A 22,949-nucleotide genomic window follows, 5' to 3' on the forward strand; every position below is an offset into this window, starting at 1 on the left:
CCATCTAAAGGTGAGAAAATATATATTCATTTCTGTTTTGTTCATTTAAATTACAACGAATTAAACAAAACACTTTCTAACCTATCTCCAATTAATTATTATATCTATTACATATGTAATCCAATCACGAAATCACACTTTCGTAATAAAATTTAGAAATTTGGAGTTCGCGCCTAGACAACTGGCAGATGACGTGAATTTACCGCGTTTTTATCACGTATTTACACATAAAGAATGCCTATGTTTTCCAGAGAAATTTTTCACGAAATAATCTTATTTCTGAAATGGTTTAAATTGTGCTTTCAAGCATTTTACGAAGTTTCTTTATGTCGCTAAGAATGTGTTCTATATCGATATAAAGGATTGCATATTTAAAATTCATTCTAAAATTATTTAAATATATAAAATTACTTGTTCTGACTGATTGACTAAATGACTGATTCATCATCGCCCAGAAAAAACCGCTGAACCTAGAGATAAAATTTGGTACACAGTTAGATTAGGTCATGTGAACGCGGACTATGAAGGGATATTTTGAAATTCTCCCACGGGGGAGAGACGGAAAAGTTTAAGTCTTAACCGGACAGACAGCTTCTACTGTACTATTTTAGATGCGATTTTTCGTTTTCCACTACGTTTAATTTTCATTCAGTAATTAGATGAGTTAAATTCATAACATTTTAGACATTGTTATAAATATTTTTATGTATTTCGTTTTTAAATATGTTTGAACCGTTTGAAATTAGAATTTGTTATTGCATGTTGATTTGATTATAGAACGCTTGTAAACGTTCCAGTAAATTGATCAAATTAAAAATAGTTCCTTTGATTCTCGGCAATTCTCATCATTCTTAGCGGTAAGTGTTATATAACAATTACTATGGTTGTTGAAATACTGAATATAAATAGGGTTTTCTTGCAAAAACCTCGCAGGCAAAGTCGCAGGTAACAGCTAGTTTAGGTATAAAAATAGTGGATTATGGTTCTAATAGTATTTAAAAATGGGTGTGCAGTGAACTATCAAATCAAAATGGTTGGAAAAAGTGGTACAAAAATGACGTTAAAAAACTATGTGTAGTAAATATTTTTTTCTTTTTATTGCAAGGTATACTTTACTTTTTATTGTAATCTATATTTAGGGGAGATCGGGGCAACTTCGGCATGCGGGGCAAGTTTGTCAAGCGCTTTTTTTAAAAAACAAATTAAAAGGAGACTTTGGTTATAGGTTAGGCAGTTGAGTTTTATTGGTGGCTTGTTGAGTGTAGTGTTTTTATTGTTCTCCAACAAGCGTAGTTGAATTATCAAGCAAATTTTCATTTTCGTTCAATTCCATATAATATTTTTTTTCCATTTATATTGAATTGGCAGGTTTTGTTATAATTCCATGATAACGAAAGTTACTTTTCCTGTTAGAAGGATGTAACTTCAACTTATTCACGTGGCCAGATCGTGGCTTGGCATTCTGTTCTCAGGGTTGTACTTAATGTTTCGAAATCATGACTAGCGGGGTAAGATCGGCAACATAAAGCCACATTAGACGCAAAGGATAAAAATCAAACAGATGATAAATGAAAACATGTTTGCATTTGTTATTCATGTATATATGTCTTTGAACTCGCATTTCGTTGTAATAATATTAAATGGGTGTTGGATTTGTATTTCTTTGTTTTAATAGTGAATTCCAACTTATACATTGTTAATAACATAATTTTATATACGTGCCTATCTTGCCCCATTACTGTTGTCCCTATACCAGGGGCAACTTTAATAAAAAGAATTAAAATAATTACAACTTTACAAAAAGAGAGAAGTTGCCGATCTTGCCCCTATACCCGGGGCAACTTCGTCAATTTCTCTCTTCTTGTAAAGTTGTAATTATTTTAATTATTTTTATTTCCAAACTGATTTTATCCAGTTCTATAGTAAGGTAACATTCCAATAGACAATATGCAAAGCTTTCTTTTCAGTTTACAGCAGTATTTATTACACAAAATTTAAGTAAAGCTTAACATGCCGATCTTGGCCCGATCTTCCCTACACATCATTGTTCCTTGAATCATAATCATTTCTCAAAGTAGTAAATTAAATTGGATAATGAAAATCATTACTAAATTTTCAAATATAAATTTTTTTTTTTTTTAAATGAAGGAAGATTTTTGTGGTGAATAAAAGATTATACAATATCCACTAATCTTAGCAGCATGCATTTCATATAAACTGGAAATTCTAAACTATTTCGTTTTACCACTCATATTTAACACTTGATTGCTTGAGATCTTTTTTCAAGATTTCGCATGGCAAATCCGTTTAACTTATCTGTTTGTAGAAAGAAAAAAAAACAATTCCCACTGCTTTTGTTTTTAAGATTCTTAGTTTGTATTTCGATGATTGCACGAATAACGATTTTGTGTGAATAACCAGAAGACAGTTCTTCCTCAACACCAGTTTCGAACCTTTATTTTATTTCGGCAAGTGCAGAAGAATCAAAATCTTTTGCACGCAGAGCAAATTCATTAATTTTTTTTTTTTAACTTTTCGAAACAGAAAATACAGTTGACCCCCTATAACACTGTTTATAATTCCGTTTTATATGAATTCCATGTTGTACGAGTCACTTAGATTTTACAAATACGTGAACCGTTCACAGCCCGGCACACGTATTTCTAAAATCTAAGTGACTCGTACAACATGGAATTCATATAAAACGGAATTATCAACAGTGTTATAGGGGGGTCGACTGTACTAGCGCCCCCCTATATTATTGATGGTAATAATAAGATATTCTGCTGAATATCTTCTTCTATTATTGTTATTATTGTTTATGTCATTTGTTACATGACATAAACACATTGTATATATTTTACTTTATATTCTTTATTGTTTATTTACTCAAACATTTTCTTTTTCATTTAAATGCTGTATATGATTTTTCTGTAATTATTATCTATGTTATCTGAATTGTACAAAAAATTCCTGGTAATGCTTCCTGCGGGGCCGGGAAATGTGTATAATAGCACTTTAATAAAATAATGAATGAATGAATGAATGTACTAGCGCCCGATGTTGGAACCCGAGAGATTACAACTGAGAATCCTCTGAAGCCCATACCATCAAATCGCCTCCTCCAAATCTGGGATGCCTTCTCCAACATAAAGATACCTACCGCGCACTCATCCAGCTTGCTGGTATGTATTTTAAAAGGACATCCGTGCCAGCATTCAATTGACCTTCTGCTGTGTCAGCATCTGCTGATTGCAATTTGTTAATCGATAATGCAATTTGTTAATCGATAAGCTGTATCATGTATTATGTACTCGGTAATTGTTGTATCTCTTCACAGCAAGTCTGTACTTGTATAACGTGCATTGTTTTAAATATTAATGTATCTGTAATTGATTTATTCTCTCTAGCATATGGCACCTTGATGTATTGTAGTGTTGGTACCTTGGATTTTATGCACTTGCATTTCTTGACATTGTATCACATATTTTATTATTTTAGCATTAGTAATCCGGCAATCAATTAATTGTATATTTTATAACACACATACGAACTGATGTACCCATTCCAGCTGTTCTGGCATCTGTTCCATTCACTTTGTATATTGCTGTTTGTCATATTTTGTATCCTGTATTATGCATTTTGTATTTTTTCACAGCAACTCTGTACTGTATAACATAGCCTGTATTCAAAAGTTTAAGTATCAGTAATATGTTCATTGAATATTGTAAAACTTAAGTATTCGTAACTGTTGTTGTCTCGCGCACACAACACCTTGCTGTGCTGTGCTTTATATTGTTAAATGAATTCCAGCAATTTGTTTCCTTTTTTTTACCTTGTATTATAATTAAAATCTAAAAGTTACGTCATGTAAAGGTACGTACGAAATTAAGAGTTACGTGAGTAACTCTTAATTTCGTACGTACCTTTACATGATGTATTATTTTATTTTGTATTTGTAACCATATCTGACTGTAATCTGTATGTCACACTGAATGCTAATTCATTGTGGCGATCTTACCCAGATGTGTATCTACGGTACCCGGAATGCACCTTTTGGTATATTACAATTAATAACTGAATTGAACTTTACTGGCCTATATCTATGATTCGCTCTCTATAATGACTAGATCACGTGACATGGAAAGCTGTGTTGCTTTATGGTATATTAAACTTTTGATTATTTTAATATATATAACAGCTGTTTTTATGATTTCAAACATTATTATCCTACTCCTTTCGTTTTTGTAATTGGGAAACTATTTACTACTTTATTAAAAAATAATAAGAATGAAATAATAATTATAATATATAAAATATTATATTTAATAGTTTATTTTCATGGTCAATTGCAAGTGTGAGAACCCGGATTTGATAAAAAGTTTGCAGGTGAAAATTCAAGTTTTGAAATTAAAACTTGCTATAATTTTCACGATTGTTACAATTGTAACAGATATGATTTTCATTTGTCTGCGGAGTAACTTCCTTTTTAGAAACTTGGCGAAGAGAATTTGCTACTGGTCACAGGCGTTACAAGATTGCCAAAAAAAAGCAATGAAGAAAAGAGGAAGTNTTAAATTGTAACGGATATGAATTTCATTCTACTGTGGAGTAACTTCGTTTTCAAGATGAGACATCGAATGTGTCACCAGGAACTTGGCGAAGAGAATTTTCTAATGGTCATAGGCATTACAACACTGCCAAAATAAAAAAAAACCAGCAATGGAGAAAAAAGAGAAAATCCCTCAATAAAAGGCAATGACTGATGACGACAAGGTAATCGACTGTCTGAGGAGTCCATGATCAACGAACATTTGACCTCACTGGTGTTGCCCATGCTCTCGGATACCTTATCTTAAGTGACTTTCCTGCCGCCAACGATTCAACCATCGATGCATCATTCCTTCAGCAATCCGTTAAGTCGTGAACTCCATCAATCTGTCGTATCGACAACGCATCCTCAGATCCTTTACCAGGTATCTATGTAAACGCTATGTAAACTCTCCCTCCATCTTAGAACTAGCGAATTAGTATTGTGGACCTAGCTTTTATTAAAAATATTAACACGAAGAAAATAAGTAGCGGATAACCATAGTTTTCAATTCTTCACTTGTAAACCGCATTTGTTTCGATTACTAGTAAATAGCTTAATAAACGGATATTTATTATTGTCAAAATTGTGTATGGTGCACTTCCTAAACCCTTGCCGTTTATCGCGTCGCCTTCATCTCGGATCTAAGCGCCTACAAAAGCGACCGCTGGCTCAAAAACCAAATTAGAGATTATCAAGGTTTCTGTGTCTGTCCTAAAAAACACAGTGGTGTCAGTCCTGACGAACTTTTTCATTGCAAACCCGGTGTAGACCCTCCGGTGCCGTGGTGCCGAAGCATAGGGGCGATTTGCGCACTGACACATAAGCATGTATTCGGCCTTTTTGATCTTTTCAAAATTAAGTGTTTGTGTTATTGTGTAAAATGCATTGATTTAGCTAACTTTTCAAAAAAAAGACAAAAGAATTTATGTTGCTTTTCTGAAATTTAGATCAGCCATTGATACTACTAATCATAAAGGTAAAATTTTCATGGTCTAAATGAAAAAGAATGGGCATGGATGAACATTTTCTTCGCCTTATTCCACGTATATACCAAAATCACTGCAAGATTAAAGATACTATCTAAAACGACTGACTGCTTTGCATTAACATTGGAGTTTTACAGGGTGAGATTCAAACTCATTTTTTTTTTTTTAAATTTGTACGTCAATGATTTAATAATAAGATTTACTAACTCTGGTATTCGTCTATCTGCACAAGTTGAGATTAATGTATTCGTACATGACGATACTATATGCACAAATGTCCTGTGTTTTAAACTTAATTTTTTTTAAAAGTTACTCGAAAATCAATTTATTTTAAATCCGAAACAAAAATTCCCAAAAGAAACATTACAAACTGAATTAATCATTCCCGTCTTTCAAAACCAAACTTATATGAACCTTCATGCATAAAAATGTCTATAAAGAAAATATAATACTATAAACAATATTATAGAGCCTCTGTAGGCATTTATATATACATCTATAAATAATTTGCTTGGCTCTTTTTTCAGTTTTGTCCGTATTAGGCGTCATAGTGACCAGCCATATGATAAAAATTCGAATAACTGATTGGAGAAAAATTAGAATAAAGAGAGCAGATATCAAAGGACGGATCCTAAGATCTATGCTCGAAGGATAATACAAGAACGGATCTCCACAAAAGAACAGACTCGCCATAAAAGCAGACTGGTCTTTGCCATATAGTAGCGCGGGCTGTGTTAGAGAAACCAGCAAACTCTCTCCGGCCCATTGCTGTCTCCAGGACTCTGTGAAAATAATTCCTTGTATACAGAAGACATCGGTCGACTACAGATATTATAATCAATTGTAAAATCTGTCTCAGTCAATAGAGGTCTCGAACTAGATATAGTTAGATCTTTGTAATCCATCCTTACTATATAATTGTTTATTAACCTTTTGTTTGTTATTCGTTAACCTGTCTGTTCACCTATTTTATTACGGAAACGAGCCTGTATCGACGAATTTACACACGGCTCTCCCCATTAAAACGTTAGTTGAAACCCTCCTTTTTAAAGCCATCCAGTGACAGTTGAGCGGGTCCTACGGATCCGAAGACGCTGAAAGATTATTCGAGCACTAGTTTCGAATAATCTTTTAGCGATTAATCCCAACGGATTCTTACATATAGGCCTATATTATGTACGCACGTGCGCTCGCCGTGTGTGTGTGTGTGTGTGTGCTTGAAAATAGGATATAATACCCTATGAACGAAAATTTAATTATTTAGTGTAAACCACTGATAAGCGTATTCCTAGTGCAAAACTAAGTGTGAGAACCCGGATTTGACAAAAAGTTTGCAGGTGAAAATTTAAGTTTTGAAATTAAAACTTGCTATAATTTTCCCAACGATTGTTTAAATTGTAACGGATATGAATTTCATTCTACTGTGGAGTAACTTCGTTTTCAAGATGAGACATCGAATGTGTCACCAGGAACTTGGCGAAGAGAATTTTCTAATGGTCATAGGCATTACAACACTGCCAAAATAAAAAAAAACCAGCAATGGAGAAAAAAGAGAAAATCCCTCAATAAAAGGCAATGACTGATGACGACAAGGTAATCGACTGTCTGAGGAGTCCATGATCAACGAACATTTGACCTCACTGGTGTTGCCCATGCTCTCGGATACCTTATCTTAAGTGACTTTCCTGCCGCCAACGATTCAACCATCGATGCATCATTCCTTCAGCAATCCGTTAAGTCGTGAACTCCATCAATCTGTCGTATCGACAACGCATCCTCAGATCCTTTACCAGGTATCTATGTAAACGCTATGTAAACTCTCCCTCCATCTTAGAACTAGCGAATTAGTATTGTGGACCTAGCTTTTATTAAAAATATTAACACGAAGAAAATAAGTAGCGGATAACCATAGTTTTCAATTCTTCACTTGTAAACCGCATTTGTTTCGATTACTAGTAAATAGCTTAATAAACGGATATTTATTATTGTCAAAATTGTGTATGGTGCACTTCCTAAACCCTTGCCGTTTATCGCGTCGCCTTCATCTCGGATCTAAGCGCCTACAAAAGCGACCGCTGGCTCAAAAACCAAATTAGAGATTATCAAGGTTTCTGTGTCTGTCCTAAAAAACACAGTGGTGTCAGTCCTGACGAACTTTTTCATTGCAAACCCGGTGTAGACCCTCCGGTGCCGTGGTGCCGAAGCATAGGGGCGATTTGCGCACTGACACATAAGCATGTATTCGGCCTTTTTGATCTTTTCAAAATTAAGTGTTTGTGTTATTGTGTAAAATGCATTGATTTAGCTAACTTTTCAAAAAAAAGACAAAAGAATTTATGTTGCTTTTCTGAAATTTAGATCAGCCATTGATACTACTAATCATAAAGGTAAAATTTTCATGGTCTAAATGAAAAAGAATGGGCATGGATGAACATTTTCTTCGCCTTATTCCACGTATATACCAAAATCACTGCAAGATTAAAGATACTATCTAAAACGACTGACTGCTTTGCATTAACATTGGAGTTTTACAGGGTGAGATTCAAACTCATTTTTTTTTTTTTAAATTTGTACGTCAATGATTTAATAATAAGATTTACTAACTCTGGTATTCGTCTATCTGCACAAGTTGAGATTAATGTATTCGTACATGACGATACTATATGCACAAATGTCCTGTGTTTTAAACTTAATTTTTTTTAAAAGTTACTCGAAAATCAATTTATTTTAAATCCGAAACAAAAATTCCCAAAAGAAACATTACAAACTGAATTAATCATTCCTGTCTTTCAAAACCAAACTTATATGAACCTTCATGCATAAAAATGTCTATAAAGAAAATATAATACTATAAACAATATTATAGAGCCTCTGTAGGCATTTATATATACATCTATAAATAATTTGCTTGGCTCTTTTTTCAGTTTTGTCCGTATTAGGCGTCATAGTGACCAGCCATATGATAAAAATTCGAATAACTGATTGGAGAAAAATTAGAATAAAGAGAGCAGATATCAAAGGACGGATCCTAAGATCTATGCTCGAAGGATAATACAAGAANGAGTCCTTGTTCTTCCAGTGATATTATATTTGATAGCTTGACGAAATTACGGAGATCAAATAATTCTTTCTAGAGGTTAACTTTCTTCTCTTGTAATAGTTTCACCAAACCATTTGTAGCATTTGAATGAGACTTTTGTTTGTAGTTGAAAATGAAGCGCTCAACAGTATCAAAATTATCGACATGGTACTTTGAAGCGTTTAACCAAAACTCCCGCGACTGACAATTGTTTCTGAAGGAAGATTACTAACTCCAGTTGCATTCTTAAAATAATTTTGTCTTTTTCCTGAATTCACAAAAAACTTTTGATATAAGCAAATTTCTTAATTTGTACTCATTCTGAATCCTAAATGCAACGTTATGTAAGGCGTGAGCGAGACACGTGATATGATGTACATTTAAAAAAGTCAATGAATTTGTCAACTATTGAGTAAAATGTCATATCCTGTCCGTTAATTTCGTCTTTGATTTTTTCTGTTACTGAGTTGAGGATATTTTTGATGTGTCCCAGCGCTAAAAAAAAAATAACGCAACAAGACTTCGAATAAAATCATATTTCATCTAAATTATGAGCACAATCGCGAACAGCAGCAGCAATTTCAATAAAATAAACGTTTCATTAAAAAAATAATTACAATAAAAAACCTGGAACACTTTTGATCGTCTTAATATATTTCTCGAAGGACAATCTTATTTAATTTTTCAAGCGGAATATCTGCACTGGTGAATGCTTCAACCATTTCTTTATAAAAATCGCTTCCATTTTCAAATAACAGTGTTTGTGACTGTAGCGTGTTATGTTTCTTGTCTTTTGCACCGTTTAGTTGTTCCGAAAGTCGTTTCTTAATTGTATCACGTTTGTAGTTGACGTGTGTAGAGCACTTAACGCAGAAAATTGTTTTTTGGTACGATAAAATACTCGTATATTGCCACCTTAGTCACGGAATCAATTTTAACTCAATTGACTGTTTTCTAGACATTTTTGCACGAAGCATATGGAAAACTGTCGATTTCGCCACCTATTGCCAAATTCGCCAGTTAGGGCGAAAATCGCTAAAAAACATAGTGATATTGATATATAATTTTGAAATTAGTGCTAATTGAAAGATGTTCATTCTAGGAGAATATAGCTGAGAAAGTCGCCATAAGCGAAAATTTTCTATAGTTATAACGATCATTACTAGAACATATTGTTCGAGGCCGACGAACGTCCAAGAGGATAACAACAGAACTCTAATAGTTGATCGCTAGATAATGTCTCATGAGACGAAAGACTCTAGTTACGTTAGCCGTGTGGAATATTTCAGGTTTAGTTCATGTTACTAACACATGAAAATGACCTTGTATAAAGTCATTGCTGTAGGCATATGCCCATCATTCATGACAAGTGTTGCCGTATCTCACCAAACAGAGTTATATTTATTCCACATATTGCTGGAGTTAATGTAATTTTTCAAACAAAGTTATATAAACAAAAACATTGGTCATCAAATGATGCAAGTAAAAAATGAATAATATTGTATACGAAAGCCACATAACTCATAATAAGAACTTTCCAACAAGGTCCGTATTAACATACTAAAAAACACGAAAAAAGTTTTATAGAGTCGATAAGCTTTGAAAATATGAAGATTTTACTTTAAAATTTTACACGTTTTTTTACTCTGAAATATATCTTTGCAAAATTATATACAGCTGCTGTTCGGTATATATATATATATTAATAGATAGAATCCTAAATACGCGGGTCATTCCTCAATATTATACCTGTACTCCTATAACCTTTTGTTTAGATTTTAGTTCTTCATCAAAATTTTATCCTTATTAAGTTTGTTAATAGCTTCTGTTACTCGAGTATCGCCCATACTTTATCGATGACCTCTCTTACCCTCCCACTTTAACTGACAAGCCGATGCCGTTACCCGGAAAAACGCGCCCCGAAAGTAAAACGCCATCCACAGACGACGTGAGCGGTTTTCGTCAAACCGTCGCCAGTAAACGGGTTATGGCGCACTCATTAACCCCGGCTACTCACAGGATAAACAGAATTTTACTCTCTAGCATTAAAACTGAGAAACTGGCACATCTGTACTAAACCATCAACCATTTATCAAATAGAAAGAATTATGAAAGTTTTAAGACATCGTGCAATTTGCACCCGTAATTTTCTCGTTTAATTTTCTGTACTGCGCCTTACTGTTTGGCACTTGTCAGTCGTTGGGGATGCACTATAAACTCAAGAAAGTTTGATCATAACCAGTGAGCTAATGTATTTCCATCTTTCGTTTCGATTCTGAGTAAAGTTTATTTTTGAAACAATTTTTCTTCAAATTTTGCACATTTGCTTGCACTATATCTGAACGAATTATCAACATATACAAATAAATATAAAATTCTCTCACCTGATGATTCTCTTTCTCAATAAAACGAGAATATCCATTGCAGATTTCACACTGTTCTGGTTAGAATAAGAGAGAAGAAAAGCACTAGAATTTGTTTAAAAAAAAAAAAAAACATTATGAATTATCCTACGTGTAGTTGTTTAATTTTACACTAACAATATATTAATGTTTTATCAAATTCTGCAGTATAAAATTATTTGTAGTGCAGAATATAGTCAATTATAATGCTGTAATGGTGCCTTTCACAATGAAGTGTCTGCTTACGACTCGGAGAACAATTTAGACTGACCATTTCGTTGCCTTTAAGCGTAACGGCTACTAATAACTTAATTTATACAAAGTTTTTACAAAGTTTAAATTTTGCTATAAACTATTTTTCATATATTTGCTAAAACACCAGTATGGTACTATTACACTAAATATAAATTTTTATATAATTATGTTCGTCATATATAAAATTGAATATTTTAGATAATTTTATAAGAAAAGAAAACAAATATCAATGTATTAATTTCAGTAGAAATAATTATAAAAATATAAGGATATTTACCTTATAAAGAAAAAAATCTCCATCATTGGGAAACTAGCAGTAGATATTTCCACAGGAATATAATCATACAACTCCGGGATATTTTTGTACTTTTCTGAAAATATTGTTTTAATTAAAATTGATTTAAAATCAAGAAACCTGTATTCTTGTGTGAACTATGATTTTTCCGATGTAAAGCAATAATATTTTCTCTATTACTGTGTAGACAAAGAGTATTATTAATATTGATAATTGAATCTGACGTCTATCTCTTGTTCAGTTTCTACAGCGAGTGATACGTCTATTAACTATTTTTCTTTACTTTTTTTCAGTTCGTGCGATTATTTCTTTTCAACGTTGTCGATCATAAAAAAAATAACCCGTACACCAATGATTCGTGGTATAAGTTTGTGTTTTTTCTGTTTTTACTGTTTGGAATTTCAAACACTGTGTTTTCTCGTTTTATGAATTTTTATTGTGTCAGCATTAAGAGTATTTTTAAAGGTTTACGTGATATAAACAACTACTATATTTCTATAAAGGTATCATCGATTTATGACACTAAACCGAGATGAAATATGACGGATCGCTCTATGAAACTTTAAACGAGACTTTCCATGAATCAATTATTTGATTAAAATAAGATATTTTATAACTAGCAGATGAGTTCAGCGTTTCTCGGGCAAAAAGTAATGATAGCGAAGATTACGTTTATTAGATTATAGCCGGTCTTACCTGTTTTCACTGGGTGCAAAAAATTAAATTCTTTTATTCGGAGACAATTAGAAAATTCTGAGGTAAATCTAAAAATTTGTTCGATTTCTCGCGAAATGCAAAAAAAAGCTCATTTAAAATAGTACAGTAGAAGACGAGTTCTTCAGGATAATTTTTAATCCGCTCCCTCCCCCACAGGAAAGAAATTTTAAAAATCCTTTTTAGTCTCCATTCTAATGACGTGCTCTATGTACCAAATTTCAAATTTCAGTTTTAACAGTTTGGGCTCTGTGCTGATTATTACTATTGTTATTTTTATTATCATCGACCCATCTCGATTATATTATAAGATTTGTTTTTTTTTTCTATTTCCTGAATCAGACAATAATGTATGATTTATTTTACTATTAATATCTATCTATAAACTAGCAGATAAGCCCGACGTTGTTGGGCAAAAAGTAACAATAGCAACGATTAAGATTATTACATTACAGCCAATCTTACCTGTTTTCACAGAATGCAAAAACTCCCTTGTTAGTGTGCGTTCTCATGATGTACCCTAAAGCCGGGTGCACACATGCGGCGCGGCAAGGAAACGCGGCAAGATGACGTCACTTTTTCTCGCCGCAGAAGTCGATTTTGTGCCACTTTTCTCGTGCGGCAAAAGTTTGTTGAAATTTATCTTCTGCGGCAACCGCTGCCAAGAAGCGTTTCTATCAGCGAATAACAGTTCGTATGGTAGTCACGTGAGAAAATACAATCACGTGGTGTTTTAATGGCTGAAAGTTCCACGCGGTTAACCGAGATAACTAAGGTGTGTTTCAAATTAATACGGACACGAAAAAATTAAAGTGAAACACAAATTTGCTGCATTAAGTGACAAATGTTTTATTAAAAATAAAATGGATTTACATGTTTGTACATTGCAAAATGAGAATTTTAATAAAACATTAACATTTTGTCACTGAAAATAATATTTTATAGAGTTAATTGAATAAAAAAGCCAAGTGTTTTATGCAATTTTTTTCAATAAATTTTAAGTCTGATATGAGAAGGCTGTAATTTACTATGCTTTTCGCAATGGGGTGTTGTCATCTGTGTAATTATCCATACAACCTGCATGTTACAGAGCAGATAGAAAGTACGCACAAGGACAAAATACCTATTGGCAACACTATAGGAAACTAAATTATTATACTAAACAACATAAGGTAAATGATAATGAACAGATTATAAGGATTCTTACTTCATCAATGTCCAGGGTAAAGCCCTACCTTTTGCATTCTATTTGCTGCATGGCAATAACACCCAATACAGTTGTGACTTTTCAAACAATGCAGTTCTGCTACCCTTTTGCAGTAATTTCTCCTTTTTCATGTAATTGTTAATATTTTACTTCAAGTACCCTCTACTTACTAAGCGAAAGCACTTATACCGAAATATGTAAAATAATTTTCTGAAGAAAGTTTCAAAATTAAGACAAGAAGAAGCGACACCTAAAACTTACCTACTGGTTCATTAGGGAGCATTACAAAAATGTGAAAAAAAATTAATATACACATTAAAGAAAACTTCATTCCACAGAATGCAGCAGTTCTGTCTCTTATACAATGAGAACGTAGCTTACGAATTGACTGATACAACGAAACGAAGATTAAATTCATTGTGGCAATATCTAAATATAAAATATTTAAAATTAGTCTTGTAATAGAATTTTCAGCTATAATTAAAAATTATCTGTACTTGTATAACATATATATACTACAGTACATATATTCATCATTAAAGTTATTGCTCTCTAGAAAACATTTAAGCATAAAGATAAACTTTATTTTCGGATAAAAAGGTTTTTGTAAATAGTTTTAAAAATAGGTCAAACATTAAAATAATTTTGAAATTATTTTCATACTTTCCATTTATTTCATACTTTTCAAAATATTAATCTTGGATTTTAATGTATTACCTTCTGCGATTTCTATTTTAGGTGGTATTTTAAAAAGTCCACTTGTTTTAGAGATGAAGAAATTTTACATATACAGTATTAACAATCTTCCTGCTTGGGTTATTTAATTATAAAAACTACTTATTTATTTATCGCTAACGAACAGACTAAGAACCCAGGTTACTTAAATAACTTATACAAAATGCATCGCTCATGCCGGCTCTTATCAATTTTGAGATACACAAAGCAGAACCTTTAGTGACAATTGTCAACATTACAATATATTAATTATAATATCTATAACCGTGAGGCAGATAATATTAATAGTAAGGGCTTATCACATCAATGATAATGAGCATAACGCTCAAGAATCGAAGTAAAAACATTTAATAAAACAAAAAGGAGTGTACATTAAAATGGTTACATAAGTATATAAACCGAAAAATCCAAAATGCATTTCGGACTATTTATTAATAGAAAATAGTCTTTCATCAGTTGGTATTAGCGAGAGGTTTTAGTATACTTAAGAAATTATACAAGGTGAAAAAAAAATTTCAAATTAAACTTAAAACCATGCCTAAAGCTATGCAATATAAAGGTGAAAATGTCGCCATGACTGTATGAGCAGTAAGCTTTATCACTATAGACAGGAGTAATATTTCTTCATAATGTTGCATGGTAACGTGACGAACAGGGTGCAAAAGCAGTAGGACAACAGAGTTGCAGGTTCAGACATTTCTACAAGATGCAGGGAGGAGTTACAAAGGAGGTGTGTTATTTTGTGCTCCAGATATGCTAGGTAACACACCTCCTTTGTATTTATTAATTATAAATTATTAAATACACATCATTAATTAAAAAGAATCTAAATTATCACTAAAACAGTAACACAACAATATTAATTAAGCAAGTCTAGTATAAGCCAAGTTTAGTATAAGGTCGAAATGCATTTTGGGTGAGTTAATTAAACAGGCGGGTTTGTAATATACCTGTTTATTAGTCATAAGTAACTAAGTAAATTTTGTTATTAAATTTTAAATAATTTGTGTTTTTGTATTAAATTATTTTCTATCGAAGTTTTTCTTTAACTTTCTATTAAGCTGTGAGTAGAAAGAAGAAAAGTTTTTAATGACCGAGATCGAAGGAATAGGTAGTTGTATATTAACAGTAGTTCTATGGCATAACAAGAAATGGTCATTCTTTCAGATTTTTTATGAAAATTTTAATGACAAGTTTCGAAATAAATTTGTAGCATAATTACTTTACTGAAAATAGACACTTTAATGTAAGGTATGTAAGAAAATATCCGAGATTCAAAAACCATAATTTAACAATAGTTTATTTTCTGTTTTTTTTAATACATCTTATTTGAAATTTCATCTGTCTAGCGTAGTCTATGTTGCTTGGAGCAGTTACTGAAATGCGTTCAACATCGACATTACTGTATATAAAAGAACCTTATTTCGTTTGTTGTATTAAACTGACAAACGAAATTATATGTATACTTCTATAATAATTGTAATAATAGTATACTAGTATAAAATGAACAAATAGTAAGTAACATTTACGATTTTTCTCTGACCTCTTTTACCACTTGAGGAGATAATGCCTAATTCCATTAAAGTTTCGACAAAAGTTGCCAGGACAACCCAACTTGAAAAGAAACCGAAGAACGACCTGTGAAAAATTGTAAGTGGAATGAAAATTTAAAACTTTATTATTATTTTACTGGAAAAACGACTGAAAGTGATCGTGTCTGTTGTATCGAGTACCTATTTATTTTCTTGTAATTCAATATATTCTCGATGTATAATAATCTGTAATTAACTTTATCTTTAAATAATGACAGTATGATTTGACAATTGCTTTTATTTACCGTGAGTTTTGTCTGATAACCCACGATGTGTTTCTCGTTAAAAGTCAAATTTCAAAAGAACAGACACAATATGCAAGATCCAAAATATTTGTTTGTCGTGAATTTCAATTACGAATTGATTCAACAATTTCCTTTTTGTGTTTTTAGTAATATTTGCCTATACTTAAACAATTTGTAAGAACATCACAAAAAAAAGCTGATGTACTTTTATAATACGAGTTTGACTTAGGTATGAAAGTACAGTAGAGCATCGATTATCCGACCCCCCGATTAACCGTCACCTCGGTTAACCGACCGCGTTCTAGTCGGCAAATTCAAATGTCCGCTAGTGATGTCGCATCACAATATTTGGCTATGTCTTGGCTACTTTAATATTATTTTTGTTAAATTTTTGCGTGTTTTAACTGGCTACACTGACTCGTCCATGAAAGGGAAGCCAGTATTTAAACCTGGCTTAATTTTTTAATTATGAGTGGTTGTGTTAATATTAACCATATTAGTTTTGTAAACCGCGCTTAAGTTAAGCGTCATCTGTTCATTTTTTATGTCCAGTCATTGAAAGACTGCTATAAATCGAGTGTCAGTTGTATATACAAAAGGTAAATTGTTTACAAACTGAGTCTTTGTCTATTCTCTGATAAATGTACACTTTTATTTCGTCAATTGTTCACGATAGCGGATGTCTTGTGTGTAAGATCCAATTAGGATGTGCGCAAGCTAATAAATGTTCTTGTTAACCGCTTCCTCTCCGATCAATTTCTAATTACATTATAATTAAACATAATAAATACTTAAAACTGAAAAAATAACGAAAGAAATGAGTTACTTTTGAAGAAAAAGCTTCAAACTTTATTTTCCATTGTCTTGCCTTTTTGCGAAATTTGACACTGATGAGTCATTGTGTTTACAGCTGGATGATCTTGAGAACAGCTGGTGTTGGATTCCCGGGACATTCTCATAAAACTTACAGGAGGCGAAGGGTTTATAGTAGGGTAAATACTAGCTGGCTGTATATTTTTAAATGTTTTTCAATGTACAGTACAGTACTGTATTTATTTTGTGCAAAATAAAGAAATAATTTTTAACGATGCAATAGCGACAATTATAATTTTTAAAAAAATTTGATAGGCTTAACATCGAGGAAAATTCAACGCGAAGTATGTTAATAGCGATATACTAATATACTAATTACATGGGATATAATAATATACTACACTAATAATGAATTTTTTCATACTTTTCGGTAATCAGACTTTTTAATTATCTGACCAACCCCAGTCTCCAATTGAGTCGGGTAATCGATGCTCTACTGTACATTAGTTAATTTGAAAACAGTTTAATATATGTAAATTTTATTTAATGGTCTGTTTTCAATGCTGTACTTACTTATAATTGCTATGCTAGTAATGGAAATTCTCGATGAGAGCAGCATTAACTATATCAGAAACTTTTCATGAAAAAGTTGTGCAATTTTTATTTATTGCTTTAAATGTAAAGGAAAGTTAATTTACTTACTGTACTTTCTATTTTAAAATTTCAGATTGACGTAGGCTTACTGTTGTATGATTTAGTGTTTCCCATATATTATATCTTTATAATATAAAAATTTCTAATTTGCTTTGATGTATCCTGTTTTTGTTTCTGTAATTCTGCTGATATTATCATTCGAAAATTATGATAACCAAAGCTATGCCTAATAGTTTCTAATGCCACTTTGAAGTGTAAGTTACAGAACACGTGTTTACGGGTTGTACAAAGTTGTCATTTTTGTTTTATAATATACTGCGCAGAAAGTCATATAATTTTTTTATAAATTTTACATACGTTTGTATTTTTAGTAAGAATTTATATAATAATAATGACAAAAAACAATATGGTCTGAAATCAAATCCATACGAGAAATTCAAAGAAATTTGTCAAGGCTAACTGAAAAGTTGTTTTTTCCTCATCACGTTGTATCGCGATTGACATTGTTTTAAATAATATATATATATTTTAATTCACATACGCTATTGTATTTTTAAATTTAATTAATTTATATATTAAGTAAAAAGATAATAATATTAAATATCAAAATAAACTGTTAGAAGCAACAGAATATTTCTGTTTCATTACTATATAAAATGAAGAGTTTAGTATGAAACTACTAAAAAATTACTAGTATATCTAATGCAATGAAACATTAAACGTTTTTATATGAATTGAATGATGAATGATCGTTCTATTTTAGGCTCTATGGCTAAAATGGAACCTGAAAAAGTTTTCAAATTTATCATGGTAATATGAAATACATGCTGAAGCGAACACGTAAAATTCACCCACAGCAAATTTGATATGAGCAAACTGTCGTGCTGACATGACAAGTGTATTTGCAAATTCTCGAATAAATAAAAATTTTAAGTGTGTAATAAACAATATAAACGTGGAAACATTCGCGTTTTCTTTAGTGAGATAAATGACAAGTATATTTAAAAAGTTATCTCATGGACATAAAACTTTTTGTTCAACACTCGTTAGATGAACACCTTAGTGTGTAGCTACCATGTATTCACTTCAACTTTAATTTATGAGGAAATATTCAAATCATAATGTGTAACTTACAAACATATTATTTGAGCAGTGGAATAAACAACTTTCTGGTTCTTCTCTTTGCAATAATCAACTCTAGCTGACAGTTCACTACCGAGCACTGTAAGAAATTTTTTATGATTAATTAATAAACTTATTGATAAAATATGTATTTAAGTTACCATATATTGATATTATGAAAATACTTACACCAATTTAAAATACTACTTAAATCATTTTCGTGGCAATCACTCGGGATGCAAATATCGAAACGAAACTCTACTCGGAAAGAACTTGAAACTTTTAATAAATTCGAAATTGACGTTGGTTTCTGAAAAAAATAATGCTATATAAAATACATTATTATACAAATAAATGTATATGTACATTTTTCACGTGGTTAACATTAAATATTTGTATTTTTATAAAAACGATGTTATACACTGCGCGTTATACACCCGAGAAATGGTTCTTATACAGTTGTATGAGTAAACTAATAACATGGCCTGTATGTTTTTAAAAACGCCATGTCATTTGTCTCCTTATCCAGACGTATTGTTTCTTATTTACGAGAGAGAGTCCGTATTAATTACGCAGCAAAAATCGACTAATAAACCAACTTGTATTTAATTCCAGTTTTTATCATTACATAAACTGATTTAATCATGTAATTTACTTCAAAACATACGAAAATATATTTAAAAATGTAAGCTGCTGATAGATGATGCGAATAATGCTGATCCGAAATGAAATATTCTGCAAAAATCATATATACAGTAGAGCGTCGATTTTCCGAATCAATTGGGGACTGGGGTTGTTCGAATAACTGCTATTTCGGATAACCGATTTGTGTACGAAAAAAATAGTTTAATGTATCGGATGTTGAAATTTTTATCGTTGCGTGTCGCTTCGCGTTGAATTTTCGTCGATGTTAAGCCTAACAAAGACTATTGTATCGTTAAAAATTATTTTTCTATTCTGTACAAACAAAATAAATGTATTGAAAAATATAAAAACAATAAAAAATTATACTTTAGAAGTTAATTTAGTATCAAAAACGTAAAATATTTGAGTAGCCCAAGACATAGCCAAAGATTGAAGCGCCACAGCACTGACGAAAATTTAAATTTGCCGACTGGAATTCTTTCGGATGATTGACGTTTCGGATGATTGACTTTCGGAAAATCGACGCTCTACTGTATTATTGAATTTCAAAGAAAATTTTTAGCACATTTCGTTGCATCTGTAATGAAAAGTATTGGAAAGAATACTACATATTTAAAAAAGTTTACATACGAATATGTTTTGAAGTGTAATTATTGTTTAATTAAGAGATAAATGTATAGCGAAAACTAAAAGCATCACAGAACAATGAAAGCAGAGCTTTTTACATTTGTCCTGTAGAAGTTCTGCGACGAAATTTAAAATGTGCGTTAAAAAAGGTGTCCGTTATTCAGAAGTGTTCTTTACGAATGGTTTATTTTGTATTCACGTGACAGCAGTTTTGGGTTTGGCATGTAAGTTTTTTCTGTGATATATTTTATTACAGCATAATTTATAATAGTGGGTTATTTGAACAATATAAACTTAAACTTGTATATACATAATGTCAAAAAGTGTTTTATGTAGGAAAAAAATTTTATTTATTTTTATTTCTGTTTTAAACTCCTTGTAATGTAATGTCATGTGTCTGGCAAATTCCCTTGACTTTAGATGTACAAAATATTTTATCGTTTTATTTTGATGTGTTTCAAATGGAAAAAGTGACATTTTTATGCGACAGTGCTTCTGCAATGTCATTCAGAATGTTATCACCAAGCATGCTGACAAATAATTATTGTTCAAGTTGAGTAAGTAGTAAAATAAGAAATGACTTTGGGTATGTGAGTCTGCTTTTTGTTTTCAGGTCAGTCAACTTTGCTACAGGTTGATAAATTTTATGATTGGTCAATTCAATACAAACTTCACAACCTGTAATATTAAAAAAAAAAATTTTCAGCAAAGCCAGCGACGTCATCTATTATTCATTCCAATTCATTGTAGATGCATAATCATGATCAATTATTTCACCACACTCCTAAATACCTCTCTCAATATGTCCATTCTTTTTCTCTTTTAATTGTTATAAACGTTGTTTATACTTCATCATAATAAACTCTGGATTTCTCATCGAGCGGAATTTAAGAAATACCAGATGTCAGTGCATTTAATAGAAAATATAATGACGACAATACAGTTTATATATAGTCTGATAAATAGTTAATATAATACAGTACAAATATTATTATGTAGTTGCATTACTGCTTATTTTTACATCTGGCTGTTCTAACGAATGTAATTAAAAGACTTTTTCAAAGTGCTTTGCTCGGTTTAGAAATTAATGATGAACAATTAAGAAATAAACTGAGCACCCTATTCTTATTTCCTCAAGGAGTTTTATAAGAAACGTTGATAATTGCTTTTCCATCTTTATACACTTTCAACAAACGAAAACTGTAATGCGGGCAAAATGTTACTCACAACATCGTAGCGTACAGTCAGTTGTCGTTGCACGCGACACCGCTAGTTTCCAATTTTAAAACAATTTGAAATGTATTCGTGCCTTATATACATTTACTATTTGTTTCTTTGAATAATAATTGCTCTTGAATTTATGCACACATCAATTAAAAGACATGATTATGTAAGAATTTTTTAAAAACGTTGTCGAACAAGATGATAGGAAGTAGTAAACAACTACACAAAATGGACTTCCCGATAAGAAGGAACCCGATGGCGAACGTCTGAAGTACGATTACATTCTTGACAATTTTTCGAAAGTCAATCAATCGGAGTGGAATCAGTTATATTTTTACACTACAGTTTAGGTAAAAAATGATCTGGTGTACTTTAAATAATTTTTTAACAAGATCAATATTGTGGGTTCCTAGACGAATTTCAAACTCGAGTAAACCGTGAAATTCTTGCGCGACACAAGATGTAAACATCGAGACTGGAATCTGTTCGAATATGTCTCAAGCTATCTGCTAAGGTCTTAGCGGACGACAAACTCTAACACGAGCACTCATAAATAGGAAGATCATTGACTCGCGAATCTATAAAATGTAGGCCGAGATAAATTTTTTCGAACAAAAATAAGGGAAATTTTGATAGATGAAAGATGAAAATGATCGTTAAATTCTTAGACGTCAAATAATGGTATAAACAACGGCCTGAGTTATGAGTGCTGGTGTTACTGTTTTATAAACAGTCACCGAACAGAGTCGACAAAGAGGTATCAAATGGACACCTCAAATCGGAAGAGAGACCAATTCGAAATGGAAATTTCGGATTGGTCTCTCTTTCCATAGTGGGGAGAGAAACTGTAGTGGGGAAAAAGCTATACAAATCGAAACTTTAAAATCGAAGGAGAGTCTCCTCTGGATTAAGCCTACAGTTGTGCTTTATCTACTGTGTTGTGCTACCGCCCATTACCTAGGACGCCGCAGCTTAACACCGAACATCTGTATCGTCCAGCGATCCTTCTCCTCCGCCCGGGCTACGACCGATCATTCGAACTCTCACAGTTTCGAAGGAACGCCGAGGTTTTGGAATTGTCTAATATCGATGTAAGCATGAATTCGACCAAATAAACAGTTTTTCTCTTGTAAAACACTTGTTTTTCATTTGCCTCCTTCGCCACCGCTTACATACGCGGTTTTCCTTAAACTCATTCTAACGCGGGATAAACTGTACTTCCCTTGAAGTCGGCAACACTACACTATTTATTTATATTCACATTACTAACGATAAATTTATATATATAATTTTACTAAATAGATGATATAAAGGTAAGCACAGTTTTGAATGTTTGTTTTATTTCATTTGGTTGTTGATTTGGTTTATTGTCTTATTATAGCCGTTTCTGATAAAAGGCAATAGCCCCGAAATGCGTATACATTAATTACGCATTTATAAAGTATATTGGATGATATCATGATTTAGAATGCGTGTTAAGTACACATAAAAGGTCTACAAAAGGAGCTCTGTTAACATCAATACAGCAAAACGAGTTTCATGTGATTGCAGTAATTAGGTACAATGTCAAATATTTACATTCAACTAAGAAAGAAAGACCTTGAAGTTTAAACTTGTTTAACACAATTTCATATATAATTTTTTTTCTCAAATATCGATTTTGTACTTCGTCTTTAAGTCTCAATGAAGATTTAAACTCGGAAGTAGCATTTCGATCATACTGTATGAAATCCTGATGCAGACGATAAGCTAACTCAATT

The 22,949-nt window shown here is 31.8% G+C and overlaps 1 protein-coding gene across 1 annotated transcript in view; it reads right to left on the bottom strand.

Moving 5' to 3' along the window:
* Positions 1–10,867: 10,867 nt before the first annotated feature.
* The window catches only part of LOC111630126, a 29,970-nt gene continuing 17,888 nt past the window's right edge, over positions 10,868–22,949 (bottom strand). The window contains exons 4-9 of the mRNA XM_023374153.1: positions 18,883–19,003; positions 18,706–18,793; positions 15,811–15,905; positions 13,794–13,961; positions 11,594–11,687; positions 10,868–11,127 (exon numbers count right to left, since the gene is read on the bottom strand). Coding sequence (XP_023229921.1) covers positions 11,040–11,127; positions 11,594–11,687; positions 13,794–13,961; positions 15,811–15,905; positions 18,706–18,793; positions 18,883–19,003 — 654 coding nt within the window. The 3' untranslated portion in view covers positions 10,868–11,039. The remainder of the gene's footprint in view (positions 11,128–11,593; positions 11,688–13,793; positions 13,962–15,810; positions 15,906–18,705; positions 18,794–18,882; positions 19,004–22,949) is intronic.

The sequence above is a fragment of the Centruroides sculpturatus genome, unplaced genomic scaffold, assembly GCF_000671375.1.
Source record: "Centruroides sculpturatus isolate CEXI.00-Female unplaced genomic scaffold, Cexi_2.0 scaffold540, whole genome shotgun sequence".
NCBI classification, from domain to species: Eukaryota; Metazoa; Arthropoda; class Arachnida; order Scorpiones; family Buthidae; genus Centruroides; species Centruroides sculpturatus.